Source organism: Piliocolobus tephrosceles, chromosome 20, assembly GCF_002776525.5.
Source record: "Piliocolobus tephrosceles isolate RC106 chromosome 20, ASM277652v3, whole genome shotgun sequence".
Taxonomy (NCBI): domain Eukaryota; kingdom Metazoa; phylum Chordata; class Mammalia; order Primates; family Cercopithecidae; genus Piliocolobus; species Piliocolobus tephrosceles.
In genome coordinates this window covers 37,893,637-37,916,859 of record NC_045453.1, presented here as the reverse complement: position 1 = coordinate 37,916,859, position 23,223 = coordinate 37,893,637, and the positions used below count along the sequence as shown (strand labels likewise).

Below are 23,223 nucleotides of genomic sequence, written 5' to 3'. Positions count from 1 at the left end.
GAGCACCCCACAGTGGACACCCTGCAATAACCACCTGCAGTGAGCACCCCACAGTGAACACCTTACGATAAGTACCTGCAGTGAGCACCCCACAGTGAACACCCTGCAGTAACCACCTGCAGTGAGCACCCCACAGTGAACACCCTGCAATAAGCACCTGCAGTAAGTACCCCACAGTGGACACCCTGCAATAGGCACCTGCAGTGAGCACCTCACAGTGAACACCCTGCAATAAGCACCTGTAGTGAGCACCCTGCAGTGAACACCCTGCAATAAGCACCTGCAGTGAGTACTCCACATGAACACCCTGCAATAAGCACCTGCAGTAAGTACCCTGCAATAAGCACCTTCAGTGAGCACTCCACATGAATATCTTGCAATAAGCACCTGCAGTAAGCACCCTGCAATAAGCAATTGCACTGAACACCCCACAGTGAACACCCTGCAATAAGCACCTGCAGTAAGCACCCTGCAATAAACATCTCAGTGAGCACCCCACAATGAACACCTTACAGTAAGCATTTGCAGTGCAGTGAGCACCTGCAGGGCAGTTCTAGCTCTAATGCCATAGTCTTGTACAGCATGTTGTATGGGAAAGGATGGATGAGATGCTTGGATACTGAGGACAGCACAGGTAGAATCTGGGACCAGCTACCAATCCCCGTCTGTTTGTTTTTCTAGAAACCCGAGATGATGAGCCTGTGTGTGGGAGACCCCTGGGTATCCGTGCAGGGCCCAATGGGACTCTCTTTGTGGCTGATGCATACAAGGGACTTTTTGAAGTAAATCCCTGGAAACGTATGTGATAATATATTGTTTCCTTCTATGATGATTTTAGATCTTTTAAACAGTATATGTATGTATAGACTTAATAGGATTTGTTAACAACAGTCTGCTAAAGACTCTGATATTTCCTATTCACTGAAAAGTGCTGAAAGCACTGCCTGCAAAAGTCAGCTAGTTTTAAACACCAGAAAACTCCCTACCCATGATTGCATTTGGTCCATACCCTAATTTCCTCCAAGCATTTATATTTTAGCCACAGGGTCTCAAAAGGACTTATTTTGAGAAAGTTAGACCTCTTTCTGTCTTTATTTTTCTGTGTTTCTCTCTGCATCTTGTCTATTTGTTTTCTCTCTTTTTCTTCTCTGTGGCCCTCCCCTTCGTCTCTGCCTTTCTGTTTTCTCCTGTAGTTCCTCCTCTTCTTTCCCCTGACTGCTCATGAGTCCCCTTGACCAGACTGTAATACGTGCTGTGTCTCATTGGAGGTTCTTGCCGGGGAGGAGTCCATTGTCTTGTACAGTGCATGGGGGCCCAAATGTAGGCCCTGCGGCCCGGCTGCTTGGGGCCGTTCCACTCTGCTGGCCACCAGCTATGACTGCAGGTCCTTTGACTGCTCTATGCGCAGCTTCCTCATCAAATTGGGGTCATAGTAGCCCTGCCCGTGGGATTGTTGTGAAGGTTTAAAGGCAATCACACCTCAAGAGTGCTTAGCACTCGGTCCATGTTCTTTCTATTATTTTTCAAAACTTATACTACTGCTTTTTTTTCCTAAAAGCAGATGAGTAGAATATGTCATATTTCTCTCAAATAGAACTAACAAATAGAACTACAGCCTGCCTAACACTTGCAATATATGTTATCAAGTCAGTTGACCTAGAAGAAAGAATTCCTCATCTTTATAGAAAAGATTCTGCCTTTAATGAAGTTAGTCTAAAAAAAATCATTTAAGACCTAATACTGTTTTTACTATAAGAAGGAATAAATCTTCTGACATATGACATGGAGAAGTTTCAGTTTTTCTTTTTAAATCAGGCTGGTTAATATTTTGAAATTATTGAAAAGAAAGTTCCTAGTTCAAGTCAATCTTTTTCTTTCTTTTTAAACTTCAGGTGAAGTGAAACTGCTGCTGTCCTCCGAGACACCCATTGAGGGGAAGAAAATGTCCTTTGTGAATGATCTTACGGTCACTCAGGATGGGAGGAAGATTTATTTCACTGATTCTAGCAGCAAATGGCAAAGACGAGACTACCTGCTTCTGGTGATGGAGGGCACAGATGACGGGCGGTGAGGCCTTGCTCCAGGTCTCCCATTTGTTGAGTTCACCAGCCAGACCAGCCGCTTCAGCAGATCCTGTTACTTCTAGGGACCCAGGGAATATTTCCAGCATCATATTTCAGCTTCTAGTACAGGACCTTAGTGGCTTCTGGAGGCAGGTGATGGATGTCACAAAATGGAACAAGGTGCTTTCGTTTTCTCTGAGGAAATAAAACAGGCCGGTCCGTCTGAGGGTGCAAGTCCAGGCAGTCAGGAGAGACCCTGGAGGCAGGCCTGGGCTTTGAGTTGCCTCTCTGAGGGGTACTCCTGTCTAGCTCCCAGGTCAGCAAGAGAACTTGGGATTCTCTGGAGGGGACACTGGATCTGCTCTGGGTGGGGAAGGGCCCCCAGGGGCCAGCCTTGAATCAAGTTTGAGCAGCGGACCCAGGCTTGTTGCTCCGGGTTGAGGTGGAGTCATCTCCTGCAGGCCCATGCCCTGAAGGCCCAGAGTGGGAGCCAGGGATTCTCCTGCATAATCCTCTGCTTTTGGCGTTCCACAGCCTGCTGGAGTACGATACTGTGACGAGGGAAGTAAAAGTTTTATTGGACCAGCTGCGGTTCCCGAATGGAGTGCAGCTGTCTCCTGCAGAAGACTTTGTCCTGGTGGCAGAAACGACCATGGCCAGGATACGAAGGTGTGTGTGGGATTGGCTGAGCTGTCAGTTGCTGGCCAGAGCGCATCATGGCGGGGTAGAGTGGGCATGGAAATGGGATCGACAGAAATCAGAGGCAGCAGTGCAGCTTCTGCATGGCATGTTAAAGAAAATTCAAGGGTGCACTTTTCTTTCTCCCATTGTGAGTCGTAGTCTGGGAGAGTGTCTTAAGGCCAGCTGGCGCAGCCTGGGCCCCATTCCCCTGCTGGCAGGGCCTTGGTCCTCCCCCGACTTGCTTCCCCTCTGTTCCTGCTGGGCCCTGTGCACAAAGGTGTCTTCTCAGCAGCTGTGCCTTTGTTCATGATGGACGTAGGTAGAGCACTTTCCATATATGTATTTGGATCAAGACCAGTTTGGTGCTTGGCTAAAATTTTTATCTTAAATTGAGGGGCTATGGCTCACTGTCTGCTTGGTTGAATTTTTCAGAGTCTATGTTTCTGGCCTGATGAAGGGCGGGGCTGATCTGTTTGTGGAGAACATGCCTGGATTTCCAGACAACATCCGGCCCAGCAGCTTTGGGGGATACTGGGTCGGCATGTCAACCATCCGCCCTAACCCTGGGTTTTCCATGCTGGATTTCTTATCTGAGAGACCCTGGATCAAAAGGATGATTTTTAAGGTAACTATAAAAACCGTTACTCCAAGAAAGAAAATGGAAGTGAATTGAATCATATTTTTTTGACCCTTATAGCTTAAAACTCTAGTTCTGCTTGTAGTATTTGGCTCTGAATGACACTTAGAAACACATTTCATTCTTCATCCTGAAATACAGATTTAAACATTTGGACCCTGAAATACAGATTTAAACATTTGGACCCTTTGGGTCTTCTGGTTTCCCCGTTTCTGGGTGTTTTGATTGCCACCCTCACCATTATGACTTTGGGCATCTGCCTGCCTTTCAGTCTTCCCTATTTCTGGGTGTTTTGATTGCCACCCTCACCATCGTGGCTCCGGGCATCCGCCTGCCTGTCAGTCTCGCTCCTCCATCTGCCATGGCTGTGCCAGGCCTTCTCTGCTCTCCGCCCTCTTCTCTGCCTCCTCAGGGAAAGAGTCGGAAGGTGCCCCTTCCTCCCCTCCCTGCAGGTGTGGCCACCCCTGTAACCCAGCACCACAGCTGCCGTCGCGCCTGCTCCCTGCTGCCTTCTTGCAGCCTCACTGCCAGGCACCCTTCTCTATGGAGTTCTGCCCTTTGACCTCCTACCACACCCAAATCTTTCCCTTTAAAAGAAAAAAGTCACCCACTCCCACCAATGGCCAGCCATAGCCCCTTCAACACAACAGCCCCTTCAACACAGCCTTTAGAGCTTGCCGTTTTCCCAGTGGCTTCCATGAAGCACCCCACATCATAACTCAGCACGTTTACACTGTGGAGGGGTCACTTGCTGACATGGGCGCTTCTGTAATACAGAGATCTGCTTTTCCAGCAAGCTCCATGTCACAGACTGAATAGGTATTTGAAGTTGATACTGAATATTTGAACTGATATGGAAATACTAGCTCACAGTCCTGGGGCTGACAGGCAGCAGTTACTGAGTCCTGCTGCCGGGCTGTGTGCCTGGACCCCTCCTGGGGGCTGCGTGCACATTCTCACACTGGCTCACAGTCTTCAGTGATGTGAGTTCTGTGGGTTGCTGTGTGGGAAGTCCTAATCTGTTGAGAAATCTGTCCTTGTCTTTGCCTTATTGGCTCCAGAGATAGCATCTGTTCCTGCTGGCACCTAGGGGGAGGCAGAATAGCAGGTGGGCAAGCACAGGGGTTTTGGAGGCTGCCAGACCAGCTGTGGGACCCTGGGCCAGAGACTTGGACTCTCTGCCTCCGGTGCTCTGTCTGTAAAGTGGAAAGAATAATAGCACCTCATCAGGTGCTGGGAACATTTAGTGGAAATCTGCACATAGTGCTCTGAGCTTAGGGTAGTGTGAGTGGTGGCGGTTTGTGTCTCTTCCCCTGAGTAGAATATGCATACCATCAGAGCAGGTGTTTTTCTGTGTCGTTCATTTGTCATCCTCCACACCTGTAACAGTGCCTGGCACATGTAGGTGCGAGGATGTACCATTGATTGAGGGCCTGGTTAGGGAGGGGGCTGCAAGCATGAGGGAACATGGGATCTTCCTGCAGCTGGGTGAGGAGGGGTGAGAGGGAGGACCACAGCCCCATGGACTTGGAAAGAAGGTTCCGTTTTATTCAAAATGTAATCCAAGTCATTGAAGATTTTTTTGTTTTTTGTTTTTGAGACAGAGTCTTGCTCTGTCACTCAGGCTGGTGTGTAGTGGCAAATCTCGGCTCACTGCAGTCTCTGCCTCCTGGGCTCAAGTGATTCTCCTGCCTCAGCCTCCTGAGTAGCTGGGACTACAGGCGTGCACCACCACGCTCAGCTACTTTTTGTATTTTTAGTATAGATGAGTTTTCACCGTGTTGGCCAGGCTGGTCTCGAATGCGCCTCCCAAAGTGCTGAGATTACAACCGGGAGCCACCATGCCCGGACTGATTTTTTTTTTTTTTTTAATTTTGAGACAGTATCAAAGCTGTGGAAACGGAGGGTACAAGGGATTTTTTTTCCCAGCACTGTTTTCGAGTTAGCTGCTGGCCTGATGTCCTGTCACTCACTGCAGATGCCTGAGCGTGTGTTTGGCACGTTCTCCTCATTACCACCGGTCGAAACCAGGAGATGCCCACAGCTCCCCTGTGACTGTCCGGTCTGCAGGCCCCATTCAGATTTCGCCAGTTGTCCTGCTGTTGTCCTTTATAACAAAGGATCCAACCCAGGATCAGAAGTGGTGTTTAGCTGTCAGCTCTGTTTCATCTCCTTCAGTCTGGGGATATTCAGCCCCTGTTTTTGTTTGAAGTTTTGGCCTTGATCCTCTGGAAGCGTGCAGGTCAGCTGTGTCCCAGAATGTCCCTCCAGTAGGGTTTTTCATGTGGAGATTCTGGTCTCGTATCGCTGGCAGTCGTGGTACAGCCATGCAGCTGTGCTCATCTTGGCGAGGCTGTCACGAGGGCACAGTGTCACTTTGCTCTGTTGGGATGGTGGCAACTTCGGCTACCTGATTCAGGCGAGGAATGCCAGGTGTCTCCACCTTGACGTGGTTCTTTCGTGTTTAATTACTGAGTCGCTCGCGGAGAGATGGTTTCTATAAGTAATCATCAGTACCATCTTATGGTTTCCCATGTTCTTAATGGTGGTTATGTTACAGTCATCATTGATTTTGATATTCAGATTACCTATCTGTGGCCAGGAGGAGCCCCTTCAATGTGGCTTCTGAGCCTTTGGGCATGTTCTGTTGTCTTGGGCTAGCTCCTCACTTTCCAGCACATAAGTCGTTCCAGGTTCCTCTCGTATTGTACCTGCCCCAGCTCTGCAATTGGCCATTTCTCCCAGGAGCCCTGGTTGCCTGTGGAGGAGATCTGGGTGCTAAGTGTACTCGCTGCCTTGGGTGTCGCTGCTCTCAGGTCCCCGAGGGACAGCGCTGGGAGTACGAGCACACGATACGTACTCACACATGCCTGCATGCGTAGGCATCACTCACACACCACTCATGCTTATGCCTGCATCTGTCATCTGTAAATTGAAAACCATGACAACACCACAGACTGATCCAAGTTTTCTCCCCTTATTTCTCCCCCTATTTGTACCTCTCTAACAGTGAGAAACCTGGATCCCATTGTCCTCCCTAGGTTTACCTGTTCAACCATTTTCTCTGTATGTGACCAATCTGTGGCTGCTGTGCCCTGTCACATGGCCCCATCCAGGGCTGTAGCACCCCATGCTGGGCTGTCCCCTTCCTCCCTGACTGTGTGCTGGAGGCTGCCTTTCCCCTCAAGGGCTGTGATCCCTACACCGGGCTGTCCCTGGGTGTACACCTCTTCACTTGTATGGGCTGTCACAGCCTGATCTGGGCCTCACTGTGGGGATACGTCCTCACCCCGTGTAGGCCCTGACAGCCTGTGCCAGGCCACCCCCCTGAAGGGACACCTCCTTACCCAAGCGGAGTGGGCTGGTCTGGGTCACCATGGTCTACCATCCCCTGCACACATGTACCCTGCTCAGCCCCATGCTCCTGATGGAGTTGTTTAGGAGGGGAGTGATGTAGTACAAAGAATGTTTTTAAAGATAACTGCAGCTGCTGAAAGGAGAACATCTTGCAGCAGGTCTCAGCTGGCTGTGGGAGCCTGTGTGGAACTTGTCCCAGTGACTGGGGAGAGGTGGCAGGGCAAGGCCCAGGCCAGGGACACACACAACAGATGGCAAGACTGGTGGCTGGGCTTGTAGGGCACAGAGAGACCGGGATCAAGGGAGGGCTGGGGTCCTGCCCCTGTCTCCGGAGCTGGGGAGGCTGTCGAATTTGAAGTGCTATTAGAAGGTCCAGGCAGACATGGGTCCCAGACAGTGGGAGACTTAGCACTGGTGTTGGAAATGGAGATGGCGATTTGAGACATTTCTGGGAAAGTGACTAGTTGTAATAGTAAGAGAAGATGAGATCTCTTAGGAAGAAGAGAGAAGAGAGGAGAGCAGGAAGGATCCATGACTGAACAGCAGGAGGTGGCATTTCGTGGGTGGTGGGAAGCCTTGGGAGTTTTTTGAGCTGTAATGCAGTTGATCTATCGCTGTTGAACCTAGAGTCTAGTCAACTTGTCTGTCTGCTTGAACATTTCCAGTGACTGGGAGACATTATTCATTGGACACTTGTTTGGGTATTTCCGCTTGTATTAAATGCTAGAAATCTGTCTGTTAAATTCCATTCCTTGGTCTTAGGCAGAGGAGTGCTTTGTCATGATTTCCGACCAGGTGTCCTTCTGCTCTGCCAGAAATCATGCCTCTCGCCATCTGTTCTCTGCTTAAAACTCTTCAACAGTCCCATGTGACCACAGTCTAGGTCAAAGCTCTTTTGCCTCCGTCCCTGGAGGCATCCCTCAGGATCTACACACCCCGCTTTGATGAAAGCAGTGGGATTTTGCTGTCTGTTTTGGAAGCCATGTTGTGTGGTCTGTGAACCTGCTTGCCTTTTTTTTGAACATGAGCTGCTCTCAAATCTCCATCGTTTGCACCTTGCCTATTTGAAATGTTTTAAACCTAAACAGAAGACTTGGGTATTCCAGGGAGCTGTGCTGGTTGTTGTCTGGTGGGTGGAGGTCATTCTGAGCCTTGGCTCCAGTGCTGTGACCGCCTTGGATGTGATGTGTCTCTCTGAGTTCAGCCCGGCCGTCCAGAGATGTGCTCGTGTTGCTGTCCTTGTGCTGGGGAGCCTCTTTGGCCTGATCTTCACAGGGACAGGGGTGGGGTGGGGTCTGCTTTGGGGCCCCCGGGGCTGGGAGTGGGAGCTGGGTTAGCTGTCCTGTGGGGCACTGCCCTGTGGGGCTGCCCTGTCTTGGAAAGGAGTCAGACCCTTCTTGGATGGTGGGCGCGGCGCGGTTGATCTGCACACAGCGTTCTTGGCCAGATAGTGAACTCTCCCTGCACTGTGCTTCCCTCTAGCTCTTTAGTCAGGAGACGGTGATGAAGTTTGTGCCGCGGTACAGCCTCGTCCTAGAACTCAGCGACAGCGGTGCCTTCCGGAGAAGCCTGCATGATCCCGACGGGCTGGTGGCCGCCTACGTCAGTGAGGTGCATGAGCACGACGGGCACCTGTACGTGGGCTCTTTCAGGTCCCCCTTCCTCTGCAGACTCAGCCTCCAGGCTGTTTAGCCCTCCCGGATAGCTGCCCCTGCCATGTAAGCCAGGAGTCTTCACACTAAGGCACCAGGCCTGGTCCAGGAGGAGCTGTGGACACAGTCATGGTTCAAGTGTCCACATGCACTTGTCAGTCCCTGAGGGATGGTGGGCATGGCTGCTTCATCCCTTGAGGATGCCCGGGCCCCATCTGGGCTCATCTTTCTGTTTAGAGGGAAGCATAACATATCTGCCACGGGGAAGATAAATTCATGTGAAGCAATTTTCTCTTAAAAAAAAAAAAACAACAAAGCTTTCTAAGTACAGTCATTCTCTAGGGCTTGGGAAGCTCCTTGCACTTGGAACAGGGCTCAGGTGGGTGCAGCAGTAACACACTGCCCAGGAAGTTTGCTGCTGTGGCCCTATCCTGCGGCCTCGGAGTCCTTTACTATTATATAACGTGCGGTCATACCTTTATTGGGGTGGGAATGGAAGAGCAGAGGGAGCATGGCCCAAGGGTGTTGAGGCCAGCAGTGAGAGCTGTGTGAGCCAAGACTTGGAACTGTGTTCTCAAGGGTTGTGTGGGACGTGGGCTCTCCGTAGTGTGTAGGAAAAGCATGTTGACTCTAGCGGCTCAGAGAGGACTTTGCTAGGTTTCTTTCTGTGAATATCTCCGCGCTGACCATGCTGGAATTGGATGCTTCTGCAATTCGGGACCTACTGCAGGGATCCATTTAGAAATGTCCTGTCTGTGACCTTTGTTCTTTACCTCTAGACCCCAAGATGTGAACAGTGCACGTGTTAATGTCATCTTTGCTCATGTGTTGTAAGCCCCAGGTTGCTGTATATTTTCACAAGTATGTCTACACACTGGTCATGATTTTGATAATAAATAATGATAAATTGACTTCTGCTGATTAACCTTTTTTGATGGTGTGGCCTGGGAGTTTCTTCTCTACTTTAATTAACAGTACTGAAGTTTAATTCCATCAGGTGTTGATGTAAGGATTGTCTTGGTGAGGATGATGTTTTAAGGCCAAGTAGTCCATCCAACTAGCTCAGGAGGGAAGCAGCGGGACCTCTCTCAGGCAGCCGTCTTCAGGCAGGGAGCAGGCAGCCTTAGGCCATCTGCTCTTGACGTTGACTCCTTGTGGTGTAAGTTGATGTTACACTTCTCTCCTGTTTTCCAGCCTACGAAATGGGGCTGACATCTGCTCCTTTCTTTCCTGGGTATTTGTGAGAGTAATAAGAGATTGTGCCTCCAAAAATGTTTGGAATAACTTCACAGAGATAATATTTTAAATGGATACTAACTAATAAAAGTTAGAAAAAAATCAGATAAATATGTAATGATACAGACATTCAGAGAACTGATAGCTGTGGTAACATCGGGACCATCTGTGTGCACTGGCTGGCCTTAGACTCCTGTGCCCTCCTCTCCCCTGAGTGGTGGCCAGGCCCTGTTGGGGAAGAGAGCTGGGAGTCTGGTGGTTAATTCCTCCCAGCCTGGTCAGGCCCCGTGCTGGGGGAAGAGAGCCAGGAGTCTGATGGTTAATTCCCCCAGCACTGGCCAGGCCTCATGTTTTGGGAAGAGAGTCGGGAGTCTGATGGTTAATTCCTCCCAGCGCTGGTCAGGGTTCGTGCTGGGGGAAGAGAGCCGGGAGTCTGATGGTTAATTCTGTGTTCCGCCTTCTCAAGGCTGGCTCCTGGGGGCAGCACCAGTAGGACAGAGGCAAAGATGAGCTTCTATCTAGTTGGTGTGACCCACATTGTGTCAGATGAACAACTTAAAATTTTTTATGTGACTCTATAGGAAAGAAAATTAGTGGTCATTAGAAATACTTTTAGTAACAAATGATGTGCCTTGTATGTCAAGTATACAAAGAAAGTAAGATAATACCTAATCATTCTGTCATACAAACAATGTAAATGTGCTGGGCTTATAGGTAGACTTCCCTTTTCAAATTGAGAATAGAGAGCTTTGCTTTCAGTGCGTAATTTTCACAAATATAAAGAAGCTGGCAAACTGTTTTTCACAGTTTTCAGCAAAGGAGTCTTGATTTTGACTTAGCTGTTGATTTTCTGTCTCCAAGTGCCATTTCCTGTGTTTTATCTGGTAATTTGACATGGTGAGGTGTGAAATAGAGTCTTCTTATTAGGTTTAAATATGTGATACGCTTTTGCTGTAAACATAAAAGGGATTCGTTCTAACGTGAATTACTAACATGCTCTTAATCGGGTGACTCATCGTGTGCCTCTGTTATCCCTTACAGAAACTCCATCAAGATTCAGCTATTACATTTCACAGGACAGAGATCTCAGTTTGAGATTTTTATCATCAGCTTACACTTGCAGAGTGGTCTGTAGTTCTGAAAGTTGTTCACATATGCATCTTAATGATTCCAGAAGACATGGCCTCATTGTACCAATGGGAACTGAGGCTCCGAGGGGTTAGGTTAGTGACTGCCAGAGTCACTGCTAGCATAGCCGAGCCAGCCTCCCGGGGATGTGACTGGAGAACGCGCGGGTGAAGCTGGGAGCAAGGGTGACAGCGCCTGGCTGGGCAGTGCCCCCACAACCTCTGGATCATGGCAGGGCACTGACTCAAACCTTGGCTGCACAGCAGAGTCCTCTGGGGTGCCCAGGTCTCAAGGTGGCCCAGTCTGGCACTTCTTCCAGTCTTCCAATCCTGGTGCCCTCCAGCCCTGGGTGGCCTCTCCCTCCTCCTGCACCCCCAGCACAGTCATCTTCAGTGGGGTGCCCTCTCTGGAGGGCTCTGGGGAGTGGTCTGCTGCTCTGCCCCCACTCAGGCAGCAGGGCAAGTCCCTGCGAGGCCTGAATCTCAGGGAGGCACAGCGGTGGCCCTGCTGCTCCTGGTGTGGACAGCTCACCTCTTCTGGGACTTTGGCCTTTGGAGGGTTATAGCTAGCAGCTCAGGCTGGTCAGGCCGCCAGAGGAAGTAATTTCAACTTGTCAGAACCCTTGGTAAAGGGGATCTCTGGTAAGGCTTGCCTCACCTCCCGACGCTCCCCTAAAAGGGCCAGCATGGCTGCTGCTCGCTGTTCATCTCGATTCCCAGCTGTGTTCATCACAACAGGCCGAGGTGCCCAGTGGCCAGCGGGGTCCCTGCCCACAGCTCTGCTGCTGATTCAGACCCAGAGCTGTACCCTGCTCTCCTGGGGGCCTGTAGCCACGGGGGCTCATCCCTTTCACAACTCCCTCCATTGACTCAGTCCCCTACACCCAGACCCGGAACCTAGGTGTGCAGCCTCAGAAACAGGAGTTAATTTTAGAAGCAAATGTGATCGATTTAATCTGTTAGGAGGCGCTACCATGCTCCCATTCCAGCTGCCCTGCAGTGACCCAGCGGCACTTCATCTGCTCACTCGTCAGAGGCCTGAGAGGGTCTGTGAGGCCGGGTCATGAGATGGGTGGGAGGGGACGGGGAGCACGCATGCTGGTGTTTGTCACGGCTGTGGTCTTGCTGAAGAGGCAGGGGTCAGTGACAACGGAGAACAGGCACCTCGAAGTGCTGGAGCCAGGGCACGACCCAGACTTCAGAGTAGCAGCTCAGAGTCTGAAACAGAAGGGCACACCTGAGAGCTGAGACTTCGCCTGCGGGGAGCCCTCTGCCCGGGGAGGGGTGCTCCTCACAGAAGAGCTCTTCTCCTGCCCCCAGTTTTCATTTTGAAAAATTTCAAACCTACGGAAAACTTGAATGATTTAAGAAGATATGCTTTTCACCTCTATAATTGCTGAATGTTGCCATGTTTCCCTTCTCTGGCTCTCTCTGCAGAGATATGCTATCTATGATATCTATCATATATGTCATATACATGTATATGATATATATATATAATTTCTGGATTGTTTGAAAGCTTTTCTTACTCTGACCCTTTCCACCCGCACCCCAGGACGCTCTTCCCGAGCTGTGTCTCCGCCTCTGAGACGGGAGGATGTTGTCTGAGGAGCTCCTGGCACAGGCTCTACCTCCTGTTCTCCCAGATCCTTGGTCATGCGGGAGTCCGGAAGGCCCGGCTTCCTCAGGGGTGAGGTTTGGAGTACTGTGTTAGAGAAATGCTGACAGGGCGTTTTTCACAGCCCTGGGAGGGAGTGGGCTGGGGAAGAGAGGGCGCATCTGAGACAAGGGCCTGCTGCTTTACCTGCTTCAATGTTTGGTTGGTTTGGAAGTCACAGTTGTCCAGACGCGGGTGCTGGTTTTTCTTGCAGGTAGTTCTGCCAATTTCCACCTCAAGCATGTATTTTAGGCCTTTCACTATCTGTAGGGAGCAAAGGGACTGGGTTACTGGGCACAGGGGAGGAAGGGCAGGCTCCTCCACTAGCAAGCGGGGCCTCAAGACAGTGGTGCAGGTGCCCACTCAGGAGAAGGGAAGTGGGCCGGCGTCTTGGGGCAATGCTTCGGGCTTACGGCAGAGCCTGCAGACCCCTCCCACTCCCCTCCCTGCCCCTTCCTGGGGTTTGTGCCCCTTCCTGTTTGTGTCTCCTTTCTGCCCAGAGCTCTGCACTCAGGAGGGACGTCACACTAGGTCGCCTGCATGCCCTGCTGAGCCTGCCCTGCAGCCCTCATTCCAGCCCCATGATGGCTGTTTCTTGTGGCCTCTGTGTCAGGCCTGGGGTCTGTGGGCTTCCCCTCCCCATTCCTGGGGTTGGGAGTTTTGAGTTTCTGGACAGCCCTCCACTTGGATATGGCAGCCACCTGGTTCTTTCTCATTTGTGGTCTCAGAGGAGTTGAAGAAAAATTCCTCAGGTTTTAGTCTCGGCTCTAGGGAAATTACGTTGTCCCCAATGTCGCCAAGCTGGAGAGGGACAGCCTCCAAGCCCCCTCCCAGAGAACCCCGAGGACTCAGGCCCAGGGCATCCCGCTGGCCTCCTGGAGAAGGAGGGAGGGCCTGCGTCACCCAGGCCAGGCTGTGGAGTGACGACCCTGGCTACACACCATATTGCCTTCTGTAGCACGCTTCTCATAGGAAAGCATGCTGCCCTTCACAAGTTTGCAATTGTCAAAAATAATTAGGTTATAAAAATCACCCCGACCTGTGACCCAGCATAACCATGAACACTATGAAGACTGCCTTGGACAGGGCTGCTTCTGTCCCTTCCCCTCCAGGCGCCAGCACGCGGTGGTGGGTTCATCCACAGCCTGTGTCCCACGTTAGCAAGTAGGTGTTCTCAGGACACAGACGAGCAAGGCCTGGCTGTATCCCAGAGGGTCCTCTAGGAGGGAGGGTGCTGAGCAGGCACAGTAAAGATGAGTCAAGGAAAGGGCAGTGGCTTGGGCAGAGCTCTGGGACTCTGGGATGTGAGTGAGCACTCCAGGGGGAAGTGGCAAGGTCACCTCTGGGCTGCAGGGCACGTGAGGGGTGAGGCCAGATGGGGACCCTGGTCCCAGCAGGGACAGCTCCTCAGACAGTGGCTTTCTCCCCCATCAGCCTTGGCACCCACCTCCAGGAGCCCCATTAGGGCCCTGGCGCCTTCTTACCCCATGCCTAGTGGGCTCTGGGCCAGGGGCCTGATAACTGCCCGGGAGCCATATGCTTTGTGTAAACTTTGGCCGCACCTGGGGGGATGCTGGCCTCGGCTGCTGCTGTCCACTCCAACCCCGTATGCATCTGCTTTCTGCCCAGAGCTCTGCACTCAGGAGTGACTTCACATTACATCCGCCCTGCTCTCCTAGGTGTCGCATTATAGCAACTCGGCTGCCTAGGGGTGTTTGTGACATGTGACCAGAACCCAGACGTTACCTGAACTAGGGCCCTTGTGATGCGGGACTCCTTGAACAAGAACATGTCATTCGTGCAGTTGTTGAACTTTTCAACACTGCGTCTGGCTGCTTGGAGGACTCCTGGGTCGTTGGTCTTTATTGTTTTAGGAAATCCTGGATTCACACCTAAGATAAGGTCCTGGGAACAAGTATCTGAAAGAGACGAAAAACCAGATAAGAACACTGATGTTAGTGGGGCCTTCAGTCCAGGTGTCATGCCTCATGCCTCTGTGGTTCTCAGTTCTCCGCTGGCATGTGCCTCTTGGCCCCACCCACCCTTCACCTGCTCACCAGCCCCACCCTTCACCTGCTTCCCCACCTGCCCTGTCACCTGCCCCCCTTCAACTGTCCCTCCTCACCTGCCCCCTCACCTGCCCCCCTCACCTGTCCACCCACCTGTCCCCCCTCACATGTTCTCTCTTACCTGCTCCCTTACCTGCCCCCACACCTGCCCCACCTGCCCCCTCTCTTGCTCTCTCTTACCTGCCCCCCCAACCTGCCCCCATCACCTGTCCTCCCTCACTTGCTCCCCACCTGTCACCTCACCTGCCCCCCAACCTGTCCCCTCACTTGCTCCCTCACCTACCCTCTCACCTCTCCCACCTCACCTGCCCCCTCACCTGTCCCCCGACTGACACGCCTGCAGTGCATTCGTTGCTGCATTTTCAGAGCTGAGGACCAGGTGCCAGGGGGTGCAATGAACCTGTGCCCCCCTTTTAGAACCCAGGGTTATTTCCAACATGTGTGATAAAAGCAGAACATGTCCCACAGGTAAGATCCTCAGTACGGGATGTAGCTTTAGTACGGTAGGGAAAGTCAGCCCCAGCGTGGCCCTCTAGGCGGTGGATGGAGGTAGGGCCTCCCACCGGAAGAAGATGGTGCCGTCCTCTTCTCAAGGCCTTCTGCCCGCCTGGCTCTCAGCCTCAGGCCCAGCCCCCAGGAAGGCACCCCTCCTGGCAGTCTGCAGCACCTGGTACCCCTGCGCTGCCTCCCGACTTTCCGGGGACTGTCTTTTCACTCCTGTGGGTGACAGTGCACTGTGTCCACAAGCTTTGTTGGGGTCAGGGAGGCCTGCCCTTCCTGTACCAAGGAGTCCTATATTTGGATAAAAGATGGGGAAGCAGCCTCGGGGGCTTCTCCCACAGTCATGTCCGCTAGTGTCTGTGCCTGAGGCTGCAGCCTGCTATGGTCTGGATGGAAAGCTGGGCCCCACGGCATTGGGGGCAGGGTGATTGGGGAACGGGAGGGGACAGGCTTCATAGCTGGGCATGGCAGGGAGGCCTTGCCAAGACGTCAGTGCCAACTCAGTGTAAGGGCCCCAGAGGAGGCCATTCCCACTGCTGCGTGAGGTCTGCAAGAGGCCCTTCCTGGGTCCTGGATGTCTGTGGCTGCACACCAGACCCCACCAAGGGTAGACAGCCAGGATGCCGAGGTTTCTGGTCACCACGTGGCACCCCCAGGCTGGGCGGTGCAGTGCCAGGAGTGGGCAAAGAAGGTATGGGACTGGAAGTTCTGTGGCCTTGGGAATGTTGCCCCATTCCAGTAAAGAGTGTCCATTGTGAGGGGAGGCCGCTCGGCAGGTGGCTGTCCCGTGGTTGGTTCCGGGCCAGAAGGTGAGCTTTATGGCTGGGCTTTGGATGACTGTGCCTGCCCCGTGCTTTAGCAGCCAAGGAAGCCTGGCCTTCCATCCCGAGAAAGCAGCGCAGTGCTGGCACCCCACCACGTAGAGAATGCTGGCCGTGTGCTGGTCCTGTACGCTGGTGGATAGCTGTGTCCTGCACTGGCATGCCCTGGGACTGTCCTTCACAGTAGTTAGTGTCACACACATCCCCCCTGAAACTGCTGCAGCCTTTGCTTAAGACTAGGCCTCTGAAGATGGAATAGAAACCGCTCTGTTCCTGAGCAGCAGGGGCTGGGCTTGGCCATCTAGGGGAGGCCCTGGAACCTGCATTTCCCCAGGCTCTCAGGTGACTCTGACACTGGTGCTGGCAGTGGGGGGTCCTCGGGACCTGCAGTGTTACCATCAGTAAGGAGGGGCCCCAGTGCCAAAGCCAACTCCTTCTGGTCCCTGCGCTTGTTGACGACAGGAAGTTGAATGTGGCTTTTAGTTGCAACAAAAAACTGTTCTGGAAACTAGCTTGGTTTCTGCTCATCACTGTCGTCTGAACAGCAGAGAAAGAAAGAGACACGTGTGTGGAAGGGGTAGTGCGTGTTCAGTGTATTTTTGCTCTCAGAGATTAGCGTTTTTATTATTATTATTTTGCTTTCTTTCCTCACATTAAATTAATATGGCTGTCCATTTTTTTTTCTTTGTAAAAACTATATTTTATGACTTTTTCTGATTATAAACTTACCCATTTTTGGTAGGAAATTTGAAAAATACAGAGGAGCATAACAAAAAATAATTATTCTTGGTATCTTAAAGCTAACCATTATTAACTTTGTAAAAAATAAAATGTATTTAATTTTGCTTGAGATTAACATAATTTTAAAAATGAAGTGAAACTCAGTTTCCACTGAACTTCAGATAAATTTCCCTTTCAAGCTCATGACGATGACGTTAGTTCCTAAAAGGTTGTGTTAAAGTTACAAAAAGCTTATGAAAAATACTGAAATTGGTATATTTTTATTTAACTACATGTTTCCTAAAATGTAGGCTTCAAGTTAAAGCTTTCACTGTCTTACAGTTGTCTAAACAGATATTAAAAGCTCAGTTTTTAATTTAAAAAAAATGTTTAAAAGTCAAACCTATTTTTAAGATGATTTGTTAAGAGAAATCAACAAAGAAAAGTTGATCATTAAGAATTAACACCCCAGAGAGGCCAGTCATCTTCAGGGAAGAAAACAAGCGCCCCGCAGGTGGTGAGCGAATGCAGCTCTTTGAGAACCTCCGCTGGAGTCAAAGAACTGTGGAGAGGACCCCCCCCGGGAGGGCACTCGGGTTTGCTCCGTGCGGCTGAAGGTGGGCAGTGGGAGAATGGGTGCTCTCCTCCTCTGCCTGCTCTGTCTGGAGGGCCCCGCGATGCTGTTTTTACTGCTGCAGACCCATTCCGCAGGCGAGGAGACCAAGAGCTTGGAGTGCAGGGGGGGGGCTAAACCCAGGTGTGACTAACTCGGAGCACCACTCTGGCTTTTTCCTCGTTCAAGAAGAACTGTTTGGCGGGTGCTAAGGGAGATGCAGGGTGGACTCTGAGACAGGCCCCGCCCGCAGTGGAAGGGAGGCAGAGCCGGCCTGGGGCACAGCACTGGATGCCAACCTGAGGGGAAAATGGGTGAGCAGAGGGGCAGGGTACGGGGTAGCAGCTGGAAGGTGGCTGAACTGACCTGGGGAGGAGGGAGCTACATGCTGGGAAGAGTTGAGGAGACCCCGCTGGAGGCTGCTGCTGGGTGCAGAGGGTGACGGTGGTGATGGCCAGGGTGACACGAACGGAAAGAACCCACGGACCATCAGGCTTGTGAGAAGAAGCAAAAGGCATATACAATTCGTCTGTATGGAAACAATGCCTGGGGCCTACCAGGCCTGCTCCAGGGGAGTGGGGGTACCTGCCTCGTGCGAGGCCCGCGCCAGGAGCCTGCCAGGGCAGCCTGACCCCAGCCCATCACTGCTTCTAATGCAGGGAGGGAGGGGAGGTGGGCCGTGCCTGAGACAGGTGGGGAGCTTCCAGACAGAAGCTGGAGGTGGGGCGGGGGTGGGCAGGGCCTGATGATACCAGGTGCTGAGCAGGCCCCAGGGCACAAGGTCCTGGGAAGGCGAATGAAACCGACCCTGCACGTTGACAAGAATTGCGTGCCAGGTTCTGGACAGAAAGATACTCATCATTAAGCTTGAATCAGGCTGCTCTCTGGCCCAAGATGTTTTTCAGATCCCAATTCCAGCAACCAGTTTGGAAACCCCCCCACAGAGGAACGGAATCATCACGAAAACACAGCTGCTTCCTCTCCCTGTGCTGTGACATCACACCGCCCCTTCCAACAATCGATCTCCACACTTCGCCACTCCAGAACCCTTAAAAACCCAGGCCCCAGGCTCCTCGGGGAGATGGATTTGAGTTTCCTCCATCTCCTTGTCCCGTGACCCTGCGATCATCCTGCTTTTGTGCTGCAGCCCGTGTTTCTGAGCATTGACTGGCTGTGTGCGCGGGGCGCAGACCTATCGGGGCACCCAAGGACCAGTGTGCACTGGGGTGCAGATGTGAAGCTGCCGTGCCAGGGGAGTTGCCAGGGCTTCTGCCCAAGGCAGCAGGGAGCTGCAGCTTCTGACAGCTGCTGGGCAGGCCCTGGGCAGGGTACGTTCCTGTCCTCGGAGCATTGGCCTGGTGGTAGAGCTGGTACTAAGCCATTCTGAGAAGAGAGAGAACATGGACAGGGATCGCTGTGGTGGCACCAGGCAGACCCTTCCCATCTGCCTTTAGTAGGAAAATGGGTGGGCACAGCAGGGGCTGGCCTTGCCCACCGCCTCCCTTTCAGGAGTGTTCTAGGTGTGGCCGGGAGGTTGGGAAGCCCCTGCTTGTGAAACTATCCTTGAGATGGGGACCTGGGTGCCGAGAGCTGGATGCAGATGGTCCCTGCTGGTGTCCCTCCCTGTGTCACCTGAGGGGGTGCCCTTTCCGTGGGCCAGTACTGAGCTGGGTGTGGAGACCCTTTGGGAGGGGCCCCATTGGCCCCCATCACCCAGAGCATAAGGTCTGCATGGCTGTACCTGAGAACTGGGGTGTTGGGGGGGTACAGGTCCAGCTTAGGGGTGCTGGTGTTCACCCCGTCACCCCAAGCCCTCTCACATGACACCATTAAAATTCAGAAAGCCCGGGTCCTTGGGGCCACACCCGCCCACTGTACTCACAGGTCTCTGCGTGATGGCTAATGGTGGAGACTTTCTTTTGAGGGCACACACATGCTCCTGGCACAGACAGGACACTGAGCTCTCCCAGGATCAGTCCTCACCTTAACCCACTGGGACACGCCTGGAGTTTGAATTCTAGCTCTGCCCCTCACCGACTGTGTGATCTCAGGCAAGCTGCCTAACCTCTCTGAGCCTCCGTGTCCTCACCTGGAAAATGAGGATGTTGACGACAGTCAGAATATGTGAGGCAACATACACAAAGCACTTGTCGATAAATGATGTGCAATACTGTAATCCTTATCAAATACATCAAAATGCACATGGCCACAGCAGGGGTCTCAGGGCAAATGAATGCCCCCATTGGGAAAAACAAATCTTGCCACATACAGGGTGGCTCAGCCTGCGGCAGCTCTCAGTGCTCCCCAGGAGGCGGGAGGTCCCCGGGCTGCGAGTGGTCTCTCTGCTACTGGGAATTAAGGACTGACATCACCTTGCAGAGGGAAGCTGAAATGGCTCCCTGACCCCAGGGCCCCTGTCCAGGCAGATGGACCGTTGCAGCTAGAGTGGAGGGGGCAGAGGGTGACATGGCACCTCGCAGAGCTTCCCAGAAGAGATGCCCATCAGATTGAGAAAGAAACAGCCCTTTTCAAAAGGGTGGCAGAAGCTAGTGTGGCAATTTCCTAGGTTCTGAAAGCCTCAGGGAAGAAAGGTGCCCTGAGGGACTCGGTGCTGCGGTCTGTGCAGTTCAGTGCCTGGGCGTGGAGAGAGGCCAGAGGCTCAGACGGCACCACCCTTGGGGTCCCTGTTGCTTCCCCCACCCCCCAGCCCCCTCAGTCATGAGGAAGGCTCTGTAATTGATTCTCAGAGGAGGCAGTAGAGGGGCTGTAGGAGTTGTGGGGTGGAGGCAGGATGCATGCTTGTGTCTGGGGCCCAGGTTCCCATCTATTTTGCTGCTGGACTGGGGGCCTCCCAGCACCCTCCCTGTACAGCCGAAGACTGAAGGCCCTTGCTGGAAGCACCAGAAATGATCACAGCACCTGGGCAGGCTGTTGGAGGCTGTCACCAGCACAGCGGCAGAAGGTCCTGCACTGGACAGAGCAGGGCCCCGAGGCCGGCAGGGAGCACCCCACGCCCCGTGTGCCTCCATGCCTGTGCCTTCCCCGAACCACCTCTGTTCAGCCTCCCCAAGACCGGAGACGGGGTGCAGTTATCTTCCCATTTCACGGATGGTAGGACTGAGGCTGAGGGCCCGCTCCGTGTGTGTGAACGTGGGCTCTGGAGCTTCCGTCTGGGGTTTGGTGGCCGACAGCAGGTCTGCTGGGAACGGAGGGAAAGCCTTGGTGCAGCATTACACACCAGCGAGGGACCAGGAACACAGCCCAGGAAAGTGACTTTGCCAGCTGCCCAGCATGTCAGCTCCCACACCACTCTGCTACAAGTCCTAGCCTGCTCCATGAGATGAGCAGAGCTCTGAAACCCCTCAGCAGTCAGTAGGTTTAATTAGATCCCATGACACGCTAGGACAGCCGGCTCCATGTCCCCTCCAGGAGAGCCTTTTCTGAGGTGTGAGAAGGAGCCACTTGGGTGAACGTGCCTCTCTTCCCCTCTTCCCTCTTGGACCTTGGAGACACGAAGGGGCAGGGCACAGGACGGCAGTGGGCGGGCGGCGCTGCATCACGACAGGACCAGGAGGAGAGGCCCCTGTGAGGCTGGGAAGTGGGTGGGGGGCTCCACGCGTGAGCTAAGAAGACTCCCAAGCTGGGAGGCAGGGCGGTGTGCTGTCCCCAGCCTTCTGCCGGCCATGGGTGAGCTCCATGTTCATTGAGCACCACCCAGAGCCCGTGGTGGTGGCATGTTCCCAGCAGTGAGAGCAGAAGCCGCCTCCCTCCTCCAGCCTGCCCTGTCCTCTCGGGCACTCAGTCGCAACACCCACCCTAGGCCAGGCCTGGGAGCTCGACACTGTCCCCCAGCGTCACTGAGTCCTCAGTATTCTGATTCACCAGGAGGAGGTGAGAACCCTCCGTGGACCCCTTGGGTGCTCTGGGGCCGTCCTCTTGTCAGTGGTCCTGCTGCACACCCCCAAACCTGGGCCCCTTTCGCCAGACTCTAGCCCCCTTCTGTCCCCATCTGCTGAGTGGGGGTCGTGTGACTTGAGCAGGTCACCTCAACCCTCTGATGCCAGCTTCCTGGTTGGTTAAGTGAGGCGAGGGCCTCCCAAGTTCCCATCAGTATCCTGGTCTGATTCCTATGCCAGGGAGGGCATGGCCCAGTTCCCTTTTGGGGAGGGAAGGTTGTCCCTGGCTCTGTGACTTGGGCAAATCACCTGGCCTGACTGTGCCTTCATTTCCCAGTGCACAGGCAGTGGCTGCTTCCTCCGTGTCCACCCTCCCCTTGATTGCTGACCCTCAGTGGGGGGGATTTCAGGAAGGGTGAAAGAGTCTGATCGTTAGGGTCCCTGGGGCCAAGTCACAGGACAGCAGCCGGCAGGAAGGAAGGACAAGCCATCAGATAGAAGCAGCTAACCGCAGGCATGTGGCTGCCCCATCGCCTCTGTCCCGCAGAGGGGTTGCGGGAGATCTGCCTTGCTCAGACCTTTCTCAGACCTCTGTGAAGAGCCAGAGAATGGAAGACGTTTCCCTTGCCCCTAGCCTTCTGGGGCAGCCCCCACACCCTTCATCCCTGTAGCCTGCTACCCCCAATGGTGGCTGCAGCCGGATGGAGCCCCTTGCCCCTCTCACCACTCCCAGCACCTCTCACTACCGCATGGTCCTGTGGGGATTCCAAGCCAGGAAAGTGCCCTGGGGAAGACCCAAGGCACCAGCGGCCAATCTCAGGGAGAGACCCCAAGGGAGTGGCCAGGGGAGAATGCCACTTACCTGGGGAAGGGCCCCCGGTGGTGCTCACGACCAGGCAGCAGAAGGCCAGCAGAGTTCCAGCCGCTCGCATGGCTGTCGGGGGGGGGGACAGTGCGGGGCAGTCGGGGGTGGCTGTGCAGAGCCTTCTCAGGCAGCATGGGGCAGTTGGGGGCAGTGGTCGGTGCCCGTGCCAATCCTTCTCAGCACGGGGCAATGCTGGGCAGTGGTTGGTGCCTGTGCTGAGCCTTCTCAGGTAGCACGGGGCAGTGGGCTGTCCCAACCCAGGGGCGGGTGCTGGGGCCACAGCATGGAACCCCACCCTGCAAACCACTCTGGGACGGGGCAGGGGCGGGGCTAGGGGGCTGCCTGCGTGGTGCTGGGGAGGGGAGTGGTTTGCTGCTGAATCATTTTGGCCAGAAACTCTTCACCTTTAGATCTATCAGCCACAAAGGCAACCGCTTCCTTCATAAAAGTTTCCAAGCAGCCGTCATTTGCTGGGGGAGGAGGAAGAGAAACGAGACCCGTGAGCAAATCCTGGTGCAATGGTCTACCCCTGAGCCACACACAAAAGAGATGTTGCATGAAAAACATTAGCAGGAATTTTCAAAAGCAGAATCACTTGATTTTCTTCTTTTTTTAAAAAATACTTAAGTTCTGGGGTACGTGTGCAGAACGTGCCATGGTGCCATGGTGGTTTGCTGCACCCATCAACCCATCATCTACATTAGGTATTTCTCCGAATGCTGTCCCTCCCCTGGCGCCCCACCCCCAGACAGGCCTTGGTGTGTGATGTTCCCCTCCCTGTGTCCATGTGTTCTCATTGTTCAACTCCCACCTGTGAGTGAGAACATGCCGTGTGTTTGGTTCTCTGTTCTTGTGTTAGTTTGCTGAGAATGATGGTTTCCAGCTTCATCCATGTCCCTGCAAAGGACATGAACTCATCCTTTTGTATTGCTGCATAATATTCCATGGTGTATATGTGCCACATTTTCTTTATCCAGTCTACCATTGATGGGTATTTGGGTTGGTTCCAAGTCTTTGCTATTGTGAAGAGTGCTGTAATAAACATATATGTGCATGTATCTTTAGAGTAGAATGATTTGTAATCTTTTGAGTATATACCCAGTAATGAAATTGCTGGGTCAAATGGTATTTCTGGTTCTAGATCCTTGAGGAATCGCCACACTGTCTTCCATGATGGTTGAACTAATTTACACTCCCACCAACAGTGTAAAAGCGTTCCTATTTCTCTACATCCTCTCCAGCATCTGTTGTTTCCTGCTTTTTATGATCACCGTTCTAACTGGCATGAGATGGTATCTCATTGTGGTTTTGATTTGCATTTCTCTAAT

The 23,223-nt window shown here is 53.0% G+C and overlaps 2 protein-coding genes and 1 long non-coding RNA gene across 5 annotated transcripts in view; 1 reads left to right on the top strand and 2 right to left on the bottom strand.

Annotated features, from left to right (window-relative positions):
- Positions 1-9,301, top strand: part of APMAP (adipocyte plasma membrane associated protein) — a 27,208-nt gene extending 17,907 nt beyond the window's left edge. For both annotated transcript variants that reach the window (XM_023193447.2, XM_023193448.1), the window contains 5 exons: positions 682-798; positions 1,893-2,067; positions 2,598-2,732; positions 3,177-3,369; positions 8,221-9,301. In XM_023193447.2, coding sequence (XP_023049215.1) covers positions 682-798; positions 1,893-2,067; positions 2,598-2,732; positions 3,177-3,369; positions 8,221-8,430 — 830 coding nt within the window. In that variant the 3' untranslated portion in view covers positions 8,431-9,301. The remainder of the gene's footprint in view (positions 1-681; positions 799-1,892; positions 2,068-2,597; positions 2,733-3,176; positions 3,370-8,220) is intronic.
- A 2,376-nt stretch (positions 9,302-11,677) lies between these two features.
- On the bottom strand, positions 11,678-22,185 carry CST7 (cystatin F). 2 transcript variants are annotated; one of them, XM_023193450.1, is made up of 5 exons: positions 22,117-22,181; positions 21,893-22,067; positions 14,157-14,329; positions 12,558-12,674; positions 11,682-11,971 (listed from the first exon to the last, which is right to left on the bottom strand). In XM_023193450.1, the coding sequence occupies exons 2-5, from the start codon at positions 21,960-21,962 to the stop codon at positions 11,894-11,896; spliced, it is 438 nt and encodes a 145-aa protein (XP_023049218.1). In that variant the 5' UTR covers positions 21,963-22,067; positions 22,117-22,181; the 3' UTR covers positions 11,682-11,893. The 2 variants fall into 2 exon arrangements, with proteins under 2 accessions (XP_023049217.1, XP_023049218.1); XM_023193449.1 differs by having other exon boundaries at positions 11,678-11,971; positions 21,893-22,185.
- LOC111527246 lies at positions 16,440-21,882 on the bottom strand. Its single transcript, XR_004228635.1, has 2 exons — positions 19,017-21,882; positions 16,440-17,628 (listed from the first exon to the last, which is right to left on the bottom strand). It is a non-coding gene; the product is annotated as an uncharacterized LOC111527246 (long non-coding RNA).
- Positions 22,186-23,223: the final 1,038 nt, after the last annotated feature.

Coding starts and splice junctions, on each gene's coding strand:
- CST7 (XM_023193449.1), bottom strand. CDS start 21,962: ATGCGAGCGGCTGGAACTCTGCTGGCCTTCTGCTGCCTGGTCGTGAGC. Junction 14,330..21,892: donor CACCGGGGGCCCTTCCCCAG/GTAAGTGGCATT, acceptor CGTCTCTTTCAG/ATACTTGTTCCCAGGACCTT. Junction 11,972..12,557: donor CCAACCAAACATTGAAGCAG/GTAAAGCAGCAG, acceptor CTTCTGTTTCAG/ACTCTGAGCTGCTACTCTGA.